We start from the raw sequence: 18,143 nt of genomic DNA on the forward strand, positions 1-18,143 counted from the left end.
AAATGGAACACGAATTTAAAAAAAAAAAAAAAAAAAAAAAAAAAAATTCTAATTCCTGCACCCTCTGCGAATCACTGTATGAGAACACGTAGAGCGAAATTATTGTAGATATGGAGTTAAAAGTGAATAATAACTATCTACCCACTGACAACTGAGCTAAGCTGCCCTACTTATGTAATGCCATCATGTATACATCCATTGAGTGACACCGAAAATATAATTATGTCATACTGGTGTTTTTTCCTTGTATGTTAATTTGTGTCTGTAATTCTTTTAGTTGATTCAAGTTATCCCTTACTACATGAAATAATCTGTGACTTCAAATAACAATTATTATTTCTAATAGAAATTGCAGTTGTTATTTAATGTCATCAAGATTTTTTAAATAGTAAGGGATCACTTTCTAAAGGACATGCAACTCTGCTGTAGGGTTAAATGATGACGATGTCCTCTTGGGTAAAATATTCTGGAGGTAAAATAGACCCCCCATTCACATCTTCAGGTGGGGACTACTCAGGAGGATGTCATCATCAGGAAAAACAAAACTAACATTCTACGGATCAGAATGTGGAATGTTAGATCCCATAACAGGACAGGTAGGTTAGAAAATTTAAAAGGGGAGATGGGTGGGTTTGAAGTTGGATACAATGGGAATCGGTGAAGTTCGGTGGCAGGAGGAACGATTGTGATGGGGGACTGGAATTCGATAGTAGGAAAAGAAAGAGAAGGAAAAATATTAGGTTAATATGGACTGGGGGGAAAGGAATGAAATACGAAGCTGCCTGGTAGAATTGTGGACAGAGCATGATTTATAATTAAATTATGCTAACACTTGGTTTAAGAATCATAAAAGGAGGGTGCATATGTGGAAGAGACCTGAAGATACTGGAAGGATTCAGATTGATTATGTAATGGTTAGACAAAGATTTAGGCACCAGATTTTAAACTGTTAAGACATTTCCAGGGGTAGGTGTGAACTCTGACACAATTTATCAGTTATGAATTGTAGATTAAAACTGAAGAAACTGGATAAAAAGGCAGGAAATTCAGGTGCCAGGACCAAGATAAGTTGAAAGAACAAGAGGTTGTTGAGAGCTTCACAGGGAGCATTGGGCAGTGATTGACTAGAACAGGGGAATGGAATACAGTAGAAGACGAATGGGTAGCTTTAAGATATGAAATAGTGCAGGCAGCAGAGGATCACATAACTAAAAAGGCAATAGTAGAAATCCTTGGATAACACAAGAGATGCTGAATTGAATTGAAAATTTAAAAGCGCATCAAAGGTATCAGGTGAAAGGGAATACTGACATTTAACAAACAAGATGGCAAAGCAGGGATGGTTAGAGGACAAATGTAAGGATTTAGAAGCATATTTCACTAGGGGAAAGATAGATACAAGCCTACAGGAAAATTAAAGAGGCCTTTGGGAAAAAGAGAAGCAGCAGTATGAATATCAAGAGCTCAGATGGTAAACCAGTCCTAAGCGAAGAAGGGAAAAGTGGAAGGAATATATAGAGGACTTATACATGGGAGACAAACTTGAAAGAAATATTATGGAATGTAAAGTGGACGTAGATGAAGATGGATAGATATCGTGTGACTAGGGCCTCCCATCAGATAGACTGTTCACCCGGTGCAAGTCTTTCAATTTGACGCCATTTTGGCGACTTGCGCGGTGATGGGGATGAAATGATGATGATTAGGACAACACAACACCCATTCACTGAGCAGGGAAAATCTCCGACCCAGCTGGGAATCAAACCCGGGCCTTTAGAATTGACATTCTGTCACACTGACCACTCAGCTACTGGTGGCGGACATAGATGAAAATAAGATGGTAGATACAATACTGCAAGAAGAAATTGACAGAGCTCTGAAAGATATATGTCAAAACAAGGCCCCAGGAGTAGACGATAGTCTGTCAGAACTACTGATAGCCTTGGGGGAGCCAGCCACAATAGAACTCTCCCATCTGGTATGCAAGATGCATGAGCCAGGCGAAATACTCTTCCGATTTCGAGGAGAATATAGCAATTCCAATTCCAAAGAAACCAATGGCAGACAGATATGATGATTATGGAAATCCATTTAGTAAGTCATGGATGCAAAATATTAACATGAATTCTTTACAAAAGAATGAAAAAACTGGCAGAAGCAGATCTTTGGAAGATCAGTTTGTATTCTGGATAAGTGTAGGAACACAAAAGGAAGTAGTGACCCTATGACTTACCTTAGGAAATAGGTTAAGGAAAGGCAAACCTACGTTTATAGTATTTGCAGACTTGGGGAAAGCTTTTGACAATATTGACTGGAATGCTCTCTTTGAAATTCTGAGAGTAGCAGGGATAAAATACAGGGAGCAAAAGGCTATTTACAACTTGTACAGAAACCAGATTGCAGTTAGAATAGTCGAGGGGCATGAAAGAGAGGCAGTGATTGAAAAGGGAGTGAGACAGGGTTGCAGCCTATCCCTGATGTTATTCAGTATGTACAGTGAACAAGCAGTTAAGGAAACTGAAGAAGAATTTGGAGTAGGAATTAAAGTTCAGGAAGAATAAATAGAAACTTTGACATTTATCGATGATCTGTAATTCTTCAAAGAGCAGTTAAACAGAAAGGACAGTGTCTTTAAAGGCAGATAAAAGATGAACATCAACAAAAGCAGAATGAGGTTAATAGAATGTAATGAAATTAAATCAGTTGATAGTAAAGAATCAGATTAGGAAGTGAGACAGTTAAAGCAGTATATGAGTTTTGGTATTTGAAATAACTGATGATGGCTGAAGTAGAAAGGATGCAAAATGTAGACTGGCCAATGGCAAGAAAAGCATTTCTGAAGAAGAGAAATGTGTTAACGACGAATCTAGATTTGTCTGGAGTGTAGCCATGTACGTAAGTGAAACACGGATGATAAACAGTTTACATAAAAAGAGCATGGAAGCTTCTGAAATGTGGTGCTACTGAAGAATACTGAAGGTTAGATGGGGTGAAAAGAAATTTGTGCCGCAACGTGACTGGAAGAAGGGATTGATTGATAGGACACATTCTGGGGCATCAAGGGATGACCAGTTTAGTATTGGAGCGTGTGTGTGTAAATCCCATAGAGGGAGACCAACAGACGAATACAGTAAGCAGATTCAGAAAGATATAGGATGCAGTAGTTATTCAAAGATGATGAGACTTGCCAGGATATAATAGCATGGAGAGCTGCATCGAACCAGTCTTCGGACTGAAGACCACAACAACAATAGAAGTTGCACTTTCTGGTGACTCCTTCTACCACATCACCTCTGCAGTTTTGGGGCACAAGTTTTGTGTCACTGATGAAAAATGAGCCCTTTCATTTTGTTTGTTAGTACCGTATGATTGCTGATAATTAAATACTGTGCAGTGTGTGGCTAACATAAAACAGCTAAACAACTGTTTGAGTGCTGGATCATTCTCATTTTTTGTGTGTTAAATGATGATGATGATTCATACTGTATGCCTGGAAGGAATGAACACCTGTTGGGACGAAATAGACTTGGTTTCAACATTGAAAGTTTTACAAACTCTCGGGCATTTTTACATGTCAGATAATACTTTTACAATAATAAACCATTTCAGTTGCTACTAGTGACGGAAGTCCTTATTGCATTTTAACAAACAAGTGAGTGATCACCTAAGCTACAGGCCGGCCGGTGTGGGGGAGCGGTTCTAGGCGCTTCAGTCTGGAACCACGCGACCACTACGGTTGCAGGTTCGAATCCTGCCTCGGGCATGGATGTGTGTGATGTCCTTAGGTTAGTTAGGTTTAAGTAGTTCTGAGTTCTATGGGATTGATGACCTCAGATGTTAAGTCCCATAGTGCTCAGAGCCATTTGAACCTAAGCTACATTTGGATTGTATACATATCTGTGAACTGTCACTGTAGGTGCAGACCATTTTGAGACTCTGCATGCCTATTTGCTATTTTACAGGCCTGTTATGCAATCCACATGCAGCCTAAGTTACCTTTGTATCATTCATGTATCATGCACGCTGTACGACACAGCATAATGAATATTAGTTTGAAGGGTTAGCAACAATGGAGCTGTGGTAGATACGTATATGACAAAGGGAGAGTAAGTATGTGGACTATTAAATAAATTCTTCCCATAAAATCTTAGTGTTGCTGTATGTATGGAACCCAACTGATGCAAGCAAATGATTTCTACGAAATCCCTTCCTATTGTATTGTACATAGTAAGTTTTAAGTGAGAATTTTGTGTTAATTGATAAAATCTTACTTTGAGTAGAATCAATCTAAAAGTTGTGTTTTCGTGGTATTTTCATAATGTTGTACTTGTTAAAGGTGATCATACTTAGGTACCTAGTAGTAGTGACGTGTTACAAAGGGCAAGGTTTTGGACAGGATTGTACATCATGAACTATGACATAAAGAAGTGTGTACTCTGGTACTTAGTTGAATGTTAGAAATTTTTTGGTAATACCCCATGTTAAAGAATTGCTTACTGTTTATGTAAACTTTTTGTTTAAGGACACAATCTAAATAAATGCTGTATGTCACCTGTTTCAGACTATATCACGGTCAAAATTGATTCCATTGAGCATTGAAGAAGTGGAGGAACGAGTTACGGCCTTCAAACGTCTAGGAGATGAGATCAGTCGAACCATACCAAATGTGCTCTTGGCAACAATGAATATCTTACACAGCTTATACATCAAAGCAAAGTACGTTCAGAGTTATTATACCCTTAGTAGTTATGCTGGTACCAATTTAGTATAATATTTTCATTTGATTCTTCCATTAAGTAATTATTAGAAATCAGTGCCATTGCTCCCTTGGTGTAGTAATAGAACTGATTTACACAATCATAGTTATCCTTTAGAATCCAGTGAATTACTCTTTTTGTGGTAGGTACTGTCTTGACACTGAATGTAATTTTACACTTTGCATACAAGCATAAGAGTATTATTGATAAAAGTAGTTAAATTATGTCCACAGTTGAACACTCAAGTCATTTGATATTTTGTTTACTTTCACATACAATGACTTTAAGTAAGAATCAACTAGCTGTATAACTGAAATATAGTGTAGTGAATAATTACAATGACAAAAGTTTAAAATTATGGTTTGTGAACTAAATACATTCTATAAGTGTACTGTAGATTCATAGTGAAAAATGTAATCAGTGTTCTTGCACCATCTGAACTACTTCTAGGAATGTGCAGTAGTTAAATGACCAAGTATGATAATCTCCAATACAAAAAACGAATCCCCAGAAGCAGTAGTGTATCATTAGGTTCTGAAATAAAAAAAATCTTGCTATTTTTCTCACTGTTTTAGTTTCTTTTATCAAGCGACTACAGTATAGGGTGTATCAAAAAGAATCATCCGATTTGGCACATCTATATTTCTGAAACTAATAAACATATACAACAAATTTTGTTTTTGCTGAACAGAAAACTCGAAAAGTTTTTGTTCTATCTTTTCATAGGTGTTCGAAATGCCCCCCTTGAGGTGCACGGCACATGTCAGTGCGGAATTCAGACTATCCCCACACTGCAGCGAGCATGTCTTGAGTTACAGCTTCCACAGCTGCTGTTCTGTGATGTCTCAGTTCATTCATTGTTGTTGGTAATAGAGGCACATAAACAGAGTCTTTTTATAAACACCCACAAGAAATAATCACATAGAATGAGGTGCGTGACCTTGGAAGCCAGTAATGTAAGGCTGAATCATTTGGTCCAGTGCAACCGATCCATCATTCAGTAATGCTTCGATTTAAAAATTCCTGCATTTCCAGAGGCCAGTGTGGCGGTGCTCCATCCTGTTGGTAAATGAAGTCATTCGAATCAGTCTCAATCATATCAAGGTACGTGCTTCCCATGACAGTGTTCTCGACAAAGAAAAATGGACCATACATCTTTTCTCTACCCCATATTCACACATTATAACGGTTCACCTTTTCATTTAAATGGAATGTTGCCTCATCACTAGACACTAAGTGTGGAAGAAAACTGTCATCCTCCATCTTGGCAAAAACAGAATTACTAAACTTCGCATGCTGTTGTTTGTCATCTTCATGAAGATCTTGCAATAGCTGAGTTTTGTATGGTTTCATGTGTATGGTTGCCTTGAATAGTGTATAGTGTGATACTTGTATCTATTCGGCATTCTAAACCGCAGCTGCCCTCTAGGTAGTCGGTTTTTATCGATGAGAATCACATAGACACACATGTAGGTTGTTTCATGTTTTTAGCATGCAAGTAATTGAAATGGCTCTTTTTGTGGCAAATTATTAGTTTCCATTATTGATAACTTGCTACTGGCAAATGGCTAAAATTGAGAAAATAAGAGACATCAGCCATGATAGCCCACATAACTCGCATGACACAATATTTCATTTGCAAATCATAATGAAGCACAGTCAGTAGAATTAAATATAAATTGAATATGATCTGCCTTATCTCTACTTCTTTTTTAATGCTGGTACATCTCCCGAGTTGGAAGATTTATGTGATGCAGCGTGCTAATCAACACCGAGCAGATTTTAAATTTGGCTCATGTGAGTTCCTCTTGCTGCTTCACACAGTTCACCAAAACAATTGTTTGAAAGTTTTACTCAATGATCCCATTTCATAACAATTTTGCTTTTTTCAGAGGTGGTGATGGCATCAGTAGTCCAGGTGTGAAGAGGCTTGAAGACAGTGTGAGAGATAAGGTATGAAGACATTGATCTGTTCTTGGTTATTGTGCAAAATACTGACATTGTTAAAGTATAACTAAATTTGACTCAATTAATATGATGTGTAGACCACCTTCAAAAGAGAAAGACAAAGCGTGATGGCAGTTTTACAAAATTTATATCAGGATAAAATTGGAAATAAAATACTGGAAGGCAGGAAAATAAACTGAGGAGGTGGGGAAAGATATCGTTTGAAAAAGAAAGGAATAAGAAATACTATTATGAGAAGGAAAGTTGCTACCATATTTACTCGAATGTAAGCCGCACTTTTTTCCGATTTTTTGTAATCCAAAAAACTGTCTGCGGCTTAGAATCGAGTGCAAAGTAAGCGGAAGTTCCGAAAAATGTTGGTAGGTGCCGCCACAACTAACTTCTGCCATTGAATATATGTAGCGCTACACAGGCATGCTTTGCAGGCACAAAGATAAATACTGGCGCCAAAACCTCTGTGTCAGTAAATAAATTTTTTAAAAAAAAGGTGGAAGACGAGATTTTCTTCTCCGCCCCAAGTTTCAACCACTGCATTTTCATACATTATCCAACGAAGTAAATACAAATTCCGTATAGTTCATCTTCGAATGTAGCAACATTTCAATGTACTACGAAAATCCGACTGGCAAGACTGTTTGGGATGTTTGTCAATATGGCCAACTCTACGTTCTGAATTTTTTCCTTCCTGTGAGAAGAGATGGTTGCTAATAGGAATTTTTATGAACTGTGAATCACATGCAGTATTCTCTTCACCACAAGAATAATACGAATAGAAACATTTTGCTATGTATTGTTTCGTGTTTGCTGCTATCTCATTTAAATCATGTCTGCCTAATAAACTACGAAACTAGAGGGAGACAACAGCATACGCGGAAGAATATACATATCATGTCATGTTTATATTCGTATTATTCTTATGCCTGATAGAGATACAGTCAGAAATGAAGCACGGCAATTGACTAGATTTTTAAATCTAAGATTACTCTAATTTCTGTGCAGAATGATATGTACTAAAGAGGCATCTGCAAAGATTTTCAAAGGGATAAAAATTTCCGCTTAACTCTCGTTCAGAACTTCTATTATAGGCAGTATATTATTTGGTTCTTGTTGATCATTATCAAAGAAAGCAGCAGTGTAAGTAACAACAAACAGCAGTCTCTTGCCATTGTTTCGCTAATGAGACGATTCCTCTCTTCTTCTTCTTCTTCTTTTTTTTTTTTTTGTATGCGGCGGTAGCGTGCACAAAAGCAAGCCATGTCGCTAGCGGCGACAGGCCGTAAACACTCATTACCAGAATGCGACAAACAGTGCATGACACAGTACAGTAATGCATTTTCAGCTAACAAAGAGAACGGTGCTTATAAGATCAAAGAAAAATAAGCAATCAATTCAAACCAGACGAAGCACGTGAAAAAGGAAGGGTACCTGTATAAATAAGGACGGAGCGCCTGATGCATAGCAATGGCTACCTGGTAAAGCTTAACTGCTAAGCTTACGACTCGAACCAAACTACTGTAGCTGTATCGTCATTCATTCGACCTAAATTGTGTCTCATATCACAATGGACCAACTTTGTTTCGATTTGGAGGTGCGGCCTAAAACTTTTCTGTCCCCTTGAATTTCGAGTCTCAAATTTCAGGTGCGGCTTAGATTCGGGAAATGTTTTTTTTTCCTTGATTTCGAGTCTCATTTTTCAGGTGCGGCTTAGATTCGAGTGCGGTTTAGATTCGAGTAAATACGGTACTCACCATACAGTAGAGATGATGAGTAGCAAATAGGCACAACAAAAAGACTGTCACACTTAAATATGAGTGTGGTTTGCGTTGCCTGAGACTGCTGGTGGACAAAGGCCATTGGCTGAAAGCTTTAAGTGTGAAAGTATTTTTGTTGTGCCTATCTGCAACTCAGCATCTCTGCTATATGGTGTGTAGCAACATTTCTTCTCATAATTCCATCCTGGATTTTCCATTGTTTGAAAGAATAAGAAATAGAAGATATAAAAGGGGAAGATTTACTGATAACACAGACAGAGAATGCGAAAAGAAATATAGTAGAAAAAGTCAGAGTTCTGAAGCACTGGTGTTCATTGTAAATCCATGGATGTGAGTGATGGTCTCTTGTTATTATGTTCCACAACATGCTCAATAACAAATATATTGTCTGTTAACTAGTGTGAACAGATTGTGATTCATCAGTCATTCTGCTGTCAGCATAGTACTTGTCATGCCAAATACTGGAAAAAACTTACATCCATGGGTTATCCTTTGCTTTCTTATGTGTGTTTTATGGTAACAGGAGTGATGTATGTGGTACTGGTAGGAAGCATGTGGCAAGTTTACAATGGGACTACCAACATACGTAAGGGCAATTTGGATATGAGACATAGTAAATGGTGGTGTTGGACACGAGTGTTTTAAAGATGATGATGATGATGGATGGTAGTGGGTTAATTTAAGAAATCTAGGGTCAATGTTTGGTAGTATCAGTTTCATTTCAGGGCACAACATTTGTAGTTACGCTGGTGTAGAAGTTCATTAATACACACATCAAAAAAAGTTTTGCGTCACCTTAGTTCAGAGAGTACCAGAACCTGTACAGAAAATTGGAGTAGAGATCAACATAAACATCATTTCTGCCCTTTTTATTGCTCAAGAAAACCACACATTGCGTGGTGTACCACCATAGCAGCAAGACCTCCAGAGGTGGTGGTCCTCTAATACCCAGTAGTACGTCCTCTTGCGATGCATGCCTGTCTTCATTGTGGCATACTATCCACAAGTTCATCAAGACTCTGTTGGTCCAGATTGCCCCACTCCTCAATGGTGATTCGGCATAGATCCCTCAGAGTGGTTGGTGGGTCATGTTGTCCACAAACAGCCCTTCTCAATCTAGCCCAGACATGTTCAATAGGATTCATGTCTGGAGAACACGCTGGCCACACTAGTCGAGTGCTGTCATTATCCTGAAGGAAGTCATTCACAAGATGTGCAAGATGGGAGCACGAATTGTCATCCATGAAGACAAACGCCTTACCAATATGCTGCCAATATGATTGCACTGTTGGTCGGAGAATGGTATTCATGTATCATACAGCCATTACAGCGCCTTCCCTGACCACCAGCTGTGTATGCCGGCCCCACATAATGCCACCCCAAAACAGCAGGGAACCTCCACCTTGCTGCACTCGCTGGACAGTGTGTCTAAGGCGTTCAGCTTAACCAGGTTGCCTGCAAACACGTCTCCGATGATTGTCTGGATGAAGGCATATCAGAGCTGAGAATGTGACGCCAATCCTGAGTGGTCCATTCGGCACGTTGTTGGGCCCATGTGTACCGCGCTGCATGGTGTCATTGTTGCAAAGATGGACCTCGCCATGGACGTTGGGAGTGAAGTTGCGCATCATGTAGCCTACTGCGCACAGTTTGAGTTGTAATACAACATCCTGTGGCTGTACAAAAAGTATTATTCAACATGGTGGCGTTGCTGTCAGTGTTCCTATGAGCCATAATCCGCAGATAGCGGTCATCCACTGCAGTAGTAGCCCTTGGTAGGCCTGAGCGAGGTGTGTCATAGACCGTTCCTGTCTGTTTTTATCCCCTCCATGTCCGAACGACATCGCTTTGGTTCACACCGAGACACCTGGACACTTCCCTTGTTGAGAGGCCTTCCTGGCAGAAAGTAACAATGCGGTATTGACCGTCTAGGCATGGTTGCACTACAGACAACACGAGCCATGTACCTCCCTCCTGGTGGAATGACTGGAACTGATCAGCTGTTGGAGCCCCCCCTCTGTCTAATAGTCGCTGCTCATGAATGGTTGCGTACATCTTTGGGCGGGTTTAGTGACGTCTATGAACAGTCAGAGGGACTGTGATACAACATCCACAGTCAATGTCAGTCTTCAGGAGTTCTGGGAACAGGGGTGATGCAAAAACTTTTTTTGATGTGTATAGATTCTGAACCAGGTATGTACTAGATGATGGCTTCAGAATTCATGTGGGTATGTTCCGTATCTGCAACTAAATGAAGGGCATTTTGTTTTTTGCCATATCCAACTTGCTTTTTTTATTTATGAAACATCTTCAGTGGCCTGTAATATTTGTTTTTATGTATACTGGGTGATTCAGGATGAATGTCACATAATTTGTGAGATGATTCTACATGTGAAAATAAATTGAAAGAGTCCTGTGACCATGTGTCCGATTTTTGAATTACAGAACTACACACATACATGGATGATTATGAAGACAACTGTAAACTTTACTTAACAAAATGCTGTGTAGGTGCTGTGGTGGACAGAATAATGTTGGGACAGATCCTACAAGAGGTGTTCAAAAATGTACCCCACCCGTCTCAATGCACTTGTCAATGCATCGGACTGTGTGTTGTGTTGCACACTGATCATCATCTCCGTGGGCTTGACTGTGAGAACAGTGTCAGTGATGTGAGGGACAAGTTCCTCATGTGTATCCACTGCTGTAGTGTACACATTTCACTTTAATCAACCCCATAGAAAGAAGTCTATTGGAGTTAGATTGGGTGATCTGGCAGGCCAATTAATGTGTCCACCACAGCCAATCCACCATTGAGGAAGTGTGTTATTCAGATACTGGGATACTTGTCTGGTACTTTGAATCGGTAATCCATCATGTTGCAGGTACAGTTGCCATTGTCGCTCCAAAAGTGCAGGTAGTTCTTCAATCAGAAAACGTGTGTACGCTGTGGCTGTCATTCAATTTATCAGAAACACAGGCTCTATCACCAGGTCAGCAGTCATACCACACCACACCAGATGTTCACTGAGAACCTAATTTGGAATCTTGTTTCGCTAGTATCATTCGGGTTCTCCATCCCCCATGCAAGAGAATTGCGGGTGTTCATGATACCATTGCATGCAAACATAGCCTCATCTGTAAATTAAGTGTATTTCATGCAGTCTCTGTGTACAGCCAACCATTCACAAAATTGTTGTTTGCTTTCTGAGGCACCTGAAAGCAGATGTTGCGGCCGGAGTGGCCAAGCGGTTCTAGGCGCCACAGTCTGGAACCGCGCGTCGCTACAGTCGCAGCTTCGAATCCTGCCTCAGGCATGGATGTGTGTGATGTCCTTAGATTAGTTAGGTTTAAGTAGTTCTAAGTTCTAGGGAACTGATGACCACAGCAGTTAAGTCCCATAGTGCTCTGAGCCAGCCAGCAGCAGATGTTGCACAGGCTGAACATGGAATGAGTTCAAGCCGTCGGAATGCAACATTAGCCACTCACCTTTGTGGAATGTTGAGCTGACGGCTCATGCGCCATATTGATGGTGGGACTCCATTGTACCATACCATTGCAGTTGTCTCTTCCCTTTCCTCAACTGACTGGATGGCCTCATGTTCTGATGTTACATACACTAGGTAGTGTTCTGGATTCACATAATGTTTATGAAACCTTGGGAAATAAGCTGGCACAGAGGGTTCGTCTCTGGTTTTCTGTCACAGCCACACAGGTACTGCCATTACAATACCTGTACAAAAACATGGCTGCATGTTCTCCATGGGTAACTTGAGTGGCGTATTGATATTCATATACAACATGGATTTGTTTAATTGAGCAACACTCTGACTGACGAAATGGCCTCGCAACTAATCACTGATCCAACCCACGATTGCACACTGGGCACACTTGCAGCTGTTGCCTTGACACGATGTCACAATGCTGCCGTCTATTGGAGACCCTCCCAACACACACACACACACACACACACACACGCGCTAACTCGCCACTATTCGCTACAGATGGTAACATAACTTACTCGGAAACACAAATTAAATTCTATAATAAGCACGTTAATTTAACAAATATGGAGCTCAACAAGAGTGAGGCAGACTTATTAGAGAATGGACTCTAGCATAACTTGAAGCACAATTTATTGAACAAAGAGATTAAAGAAATAATTTCTGAGACGAGGTACTGGGTGGAATTAAAGCTGTGAGGACGGGGCATGAGTCGTGCTTGGGTAGCTCAGTCGGTAGAGCACTTGCCCACGAAAGGCAAAGGTCCCGAGTTCGAGTCTCAGTCCGGCACACAGTTTTAATCTGCCAGGAAGTTTCAATTTCTGAGATATACATAGCTTGTATTTGTGCCAAATTGAATAAAAATGAAGAAACTATAGTTGCTTTACAAACAAGCATTGATTGCAAATACTTCTAATATACTGGAATTTCCACACCAAAAACTTTAAACAAAAATTGCTAGATGCAGGAGCTTTAGTGATAAAATCTGATAAGGGTAACACAGCAGTGCTATTACATGAAAAAGATTACAGAAAAAACATTACAGTATTTTGAACAGAATGGCATAAAACAAAATTAGTAAAGATCTGCTCAGTAAGTCCCAAACTGAGGTAGAAAGAAAAACTGATCCCTCTAAATTTCTATTGGACTCATTAGAAAAACATAGATTAAAGTTACTGAATCCAAGGCTCCTTACTGTAAGAGCTCAGATTAAAATATATAAACCTGACAAGCAAGTTAGAGCTATTAATAATAATAATAATAATAATAATAATAATAATGAATATGCTCCCAGTAGTGAACTACATTACATTCTTGATTAAAAAAAGAAAACTCAAAAAATATGTACAAATATGATAAATCTTTCAGCATAAAAATAGCATCCATTTTCCTAACAATGCAGTAAATATGAATATCCCAAAAGATGTGATTTTTCACCTCTTGGGATGTTAGTAATGTGTTTGCGAACTAACGAACTGTTACAAATAATTAAATGTAATTTACTGCAGCATAATAATGTGGCAGTAGATGAGATTGTAGAGCTTGCGGCTTTTTGCAGTTTAGCCTTGATTTCAAATACTTTACCTGTTCTGGAAAAATTTATCGCATGAGAGTTTTAGTTTATCCAGCAACTTGTCAGAAATTTTTGACAAAGACTTGGAAATTAGATTCTTTGATAAATTCTCTGATATAAGACATAAAATACTGTTTTACCACTGGTAAGTTGACAGTTGTATAGTTTTTTTTAAAGGAACTGAGCAAGATTTAAATGAAGTAACAGAAAAACTTCACCAAATGCACTCAAAAATTAAGTTCACTGTTGAAGGTGATATTGATAGTTGCATCAGTTTTCTCGATTTGTCAGTTAGTGGATCGAATGGGATACATATTTTTAAAGTTTACAGGTAGCCTACGTATTCAGGTACAATTATTGAGACTAATTCAAATCAGCCAATCCAGCAAAAAAAAAGCAAATTTCTGTTCATCTTCATACAGAACATTATAATTACCACACGAAGACAGAGCTTCAGAATTACATGCAATCAAAAAGATAGCATTAAGGAACAATGACAAAGAAAGTGATATAATGAAATTGAGCCACACTATACAGAAAAAGAAAGAAAAATAGCATAGACAACCCCGTATAAAAGAAAAAGTATATTACACTCACATACGAAAGTCTTATAACAGGCCATATTGGGAGATGTTTCCCAAGACAGGAACTGAAAGTAGTGTTTCGAACTGGCAACTCCCTTAGACACACGCTAATACACAAGGAGAATGTACATAAGAACTAATATGATAATTTAGGAGTATATTAAATAAATTGTCGAAGCACGTACATTGGCCAAACTGGAAGTGTGTTTAAAACACATCATAAGGAACACTGCAATTTAAATTCAAATAATACAGCATTGGGTGAACATTTTAGAATAACCAAACATACATTAGGTGAGATAGAAGATAATTTTCGTACTATCTGCACCACATATAAAGGTCCTCTGTTAAATGTTTTGGAAGAATTGGAAATTTTCATAGAAAAGAAGAAAAACCCACAAAACTAATTTAATTTATAGCAGTTCCTCCAGTTAGTTGATGAAGTGCTCTACATAAGCAACCAAAATATGATACCTGCAATATTATTCTAACAGATTTTTTTAAATAGTAGTTTGGAATGCATTCTTGTAAAGATATTGTTAAACGTGTTATTTTGAAAGATATTTTAATTTTTACAGATGTACTCATATTTTTTGAAAGATATGACATTTACAGATGAGATGCCTACACACATACCCCTAAAAGAGGTGAAAGTTTAAGTAGTCTAGTATAGCCAGTTTAAAGTTGGTTGACAGCTCTAAAGATTAAACATAAGCCTCCATACTGGAAGTAGAATATGTACTTTACACAACATCAATGTAAGTATCTTTTAAAGTGTACATTCTTATGATGGTCTTGTTCATTTGGAGACCAAAACTAGTCAGTAAAAAAATACAAAGTGTGCCTTATGGCTGATCTCAAAAACAAAATTCACAATGTAGAGTGCCACTCGTCACTACTGGAGTGAAAGAGAGTTAAAACCCACCATAAGCAGACACGAGTAAGGTTACCATCTTTGAATCTTATCCAGATCAAAGAAAGCCACTTTTAGGACTTTACCAACACAGATTCCATGAGCCTTTGAAGCAGCTCGCGTAGAACGCTATACCTGTGCAAATTAGAAATTTATATATTCTGCATGTTTTCATATGATACTTTGAAAGGAAATATTCGCCTTGATCTCATTCATTTGCATTCCTATTCTCCAAGTATAGCTATAACAATTTACAAAGAAAAATTGCCCCATTGAGCTCTGTTGAGGTGGGGTCTTGCATCTTCTTTACACATCAATTTATTCAGAGAAAAGTTTCTCAACTAATTTTTTTTTTCTGATTGCAGCAACTGTCGTATCTGAGAGAGAAAGCTCGAGCCATAACAAGTTTTGCAGGATCTGTGCCATACCATATGCCTGGTGACACAAACAGCAGACTTGTACAGACTGAAATTCTCATGCATTAATAAATGAATGGAAATAAATATAAAGCATGCTGTCAGGAGATCCTTGTAATTTCATTTATTTGCCAAATACACTGCCATACTGTACATGTAATATTTATTATTTTAATAAAATTGATGAATTTTCATTTTTTTTATAATGTGGTTTCCTTTCTTTCTTGCAAATATAGCATCATGCATAGCTAAAGTAAAGAGAAAAACGGTTGGCACACCGGATGGAGACCTCAGGGAGGCCACAACTATGTTGGGCTAGATTATACTAAGTGAAGGCCTAAAATTGTTTTCCTCACAGCCGTTTATTTTGAATTTTTGGGATTTACAATTTTTGTGTTTCTACAGTAGGTAAATATTATCATTATCTCTGACAGAAACTGATTACAAATGTGTCATACTCTGTTACTTCACTAGTTTGAAAGTTCAGTATACAGAAATCCAAAGACAGACTGAATGTAATCAGTAACACTGCATTGACTTTAAGGAAATACTTACACATACAGCTGATAGTACACAGTGTGTGAGTGTGTGTGTGTGTGTGTGTTTTTTTTTTTTTTTCGTGGAAGTGCCATCAGGGTCATAAACATTCTGGCAATAACGTGGTCGCTCCACAGGCCCCATCAAACCAAGTTGTTGCATGTATATGAATTGGAACTGGATGACACATGGATATTTTCACAGTTCCGTGAACAGTACCTAGGCAGTAAAAGTTTAAATAAAACAATGTACCTGTCTCATTCACTTTTTATTTTCTCTTATGATACGTTTTGAGAGTTTATACCATCATCTTCAGGTGGATACCACACTGTTTAGAGGTGAATTTGGGGCCACTTCTTTGCTGCAAATACGTGCATATGGAACAACTCCCTATTATACAGATCTTTTTTCTTGTATAAATGTTTGATCTCTGCATGTAACCACATTTCTTTGCTTTTTTTGAATTAGGGAAGCAGTTTCAGAATTTCCACACTTAGTAATTTTAACATATTTCGGTATGATTCCACACTGCAAGCATTCGTTGTTAAAATTAATACTAGCTAGAGTCCTGAAAAGTTTGTTTTGTGTTTTTGTATTTCATAACTTCCTTCACAGCCTCACTAGGCAAAGATAATCTTATGTCATCCATGTTGAAACTTTTCAGGACTCTTGCTACTATTAAATTTACCAAAGTATGCTTGCAGTGTGGGATTGTACAGAAATATGTTAAAATCACTACTTGTGAAAATTCTGAAACCACTTCCCTAATCTTAAAAAAGACAGGAAGATGTTGTTACATGCAGAGATCAAATATTTATACAAGAAAATTTATCTGTCTAACAGGCAGTTGTTCTATATGCATCTATTTATAGCAAATAAATGGCTCAAATCCACCTCTAACAAAGTGTGGTATCCACCTGAAGATCAGACTATAAACTCTTGAAACCTCGTGGGAGAAAATAAAAACTGATAAATTGTTTTATTTGAACTTTTATTGTCAAAACTGTTGCAGTTTCCTTAAAAAATAGTCCAATATGGACAGCATAAGGTACTGGCAACTAGCCAGATGTGGAGGCGTTCCCTTCTTGATGTTCAAAACAGAAGAGGTGCTGACTGCGGAAGTGATCACCATCTTGTAATACCTGAAGCATGGTTAAAGATTGCTGCTACTGGTCATCAAGATGCAAATTCCAGACAGAAAAGATCTAATATTAGAAAACTTCAAATCAAGGGCATTAGAAAAGAGTTTGTGCTGAAGTTGAAGAAACAATATAGTCAGTTGGAGGTGGAGGATTGAAGTGTGGAAGGGGTAAGTGTACAGGTGGAGAGGAAATGAAATAAAATCAAGAAAACCTTCCTAAATTCCAGTGAGAAGGTATTAGGATTCCTGAACACCAGAAGGAAGCCATGGAAATCTGATCATACACGGCAGAAGATTGAACAAAGTAGAGAAATAAAGGCCTTGATCAACCAGTGTAGGGACAATGAACAAAAAGAATGCCTTAGAGCAAGGTACAAAAAGTTCCTTGGTGAGTGAAGAGAAGCACTAGATCTGATAACAGAAATCTGGTAAAATAGCTTGCAGAAAGAACTCGAGAGGCAGCAGAAAGGGGCAATTTGAAAGAGCTGTATATCACCAAACAGCTGTCCCAGAAAAGCTTTAACGAAAGTAAACCAGTGAAGTCAAAAGAGGGTGAACTGTTGACCAACAGTGAGGAGTAGTTAAAACAATGGAAGGAATATTTCAGTGAGGTATTCAACATGAACCTGATCCATCAAGAACTAGACCAACAGGAAACACCTGGACTGCAAATCAATACTCACCCTCCCAGCAAGAGCGAAATCATCAAGGCTCTCAAAAGCTGCAAGAATAACAAGGCACCTGGTGTAGATAGTGTGATGGTGGAAATGCTCAAGGTAGACTATGATCTAACAGCAGATACTTTACTGCCCCTGTTCCAACAAATCTGGAATACAAAAGTCACCTCGGAAGATTGGAGGAAGGGAATCCTTATCAAGTTCACCAAGAAAGGAGACCTGACAAAGCGCAACAACTGGCATGGCATCACACTTTTGTCAATATCCAGTAAAGTATTTTCAAGGATTGTTTTAAACTGTCT

At 38.4% G+C, this 18,143-nt stretch overlaps 1 protein-coding gene across 6 annotated transcripts in view; it reads left to right on the forward strand.

The window, feature by feature from the left end:
* Positions 1–15,680, forward strand: part of LOC126457236 (nuclear pore complex protein Nup93-like) — a 225,671-nt gene extending 209,991 nt beyond the window's left edge. For all 6 annotated transcript variants that reach the window (XM_050093369.1, XM_050093373.1, XM_050093370.1 and 3 more), the window contains 3 exons: positions 4,562–4,716; positions 6,650–6,710; positions 15,436–15,680. In XM_050093369.1, the coding sequence (XP_049949326.1) occupies positions 4,562–4,716; positions 6,650–6,710; positions 15,436–15,555 (336 nt within the window). In that variant the 3' untranslated portion in view covers positions 15,556–15,680. The remainder of the gene's footprint in view (positions 1–4,561; positions 4,717–6,649; positions 6,711–15,435) is intronic.
* The last annotated feature ends 2,463 nt before the right edge of the window (positions 15,681–18,143 follow it).

Source organism: Schistocerca serialis, chromosome 2, assembly GCF_023864345.2.
Source record: "Schistocerca serialis cubense isolate TAMUIC-IGC-003099 chromosome 2, iqSchSeri2.2, whole genome shotgun sequence".
Taxonomy (NCBI): Eukaryota; Metazoa; Arthropoda; class Insecta; order Orthoptera; family Acrididae; genus Schistocerca; species Schistocerca serialis.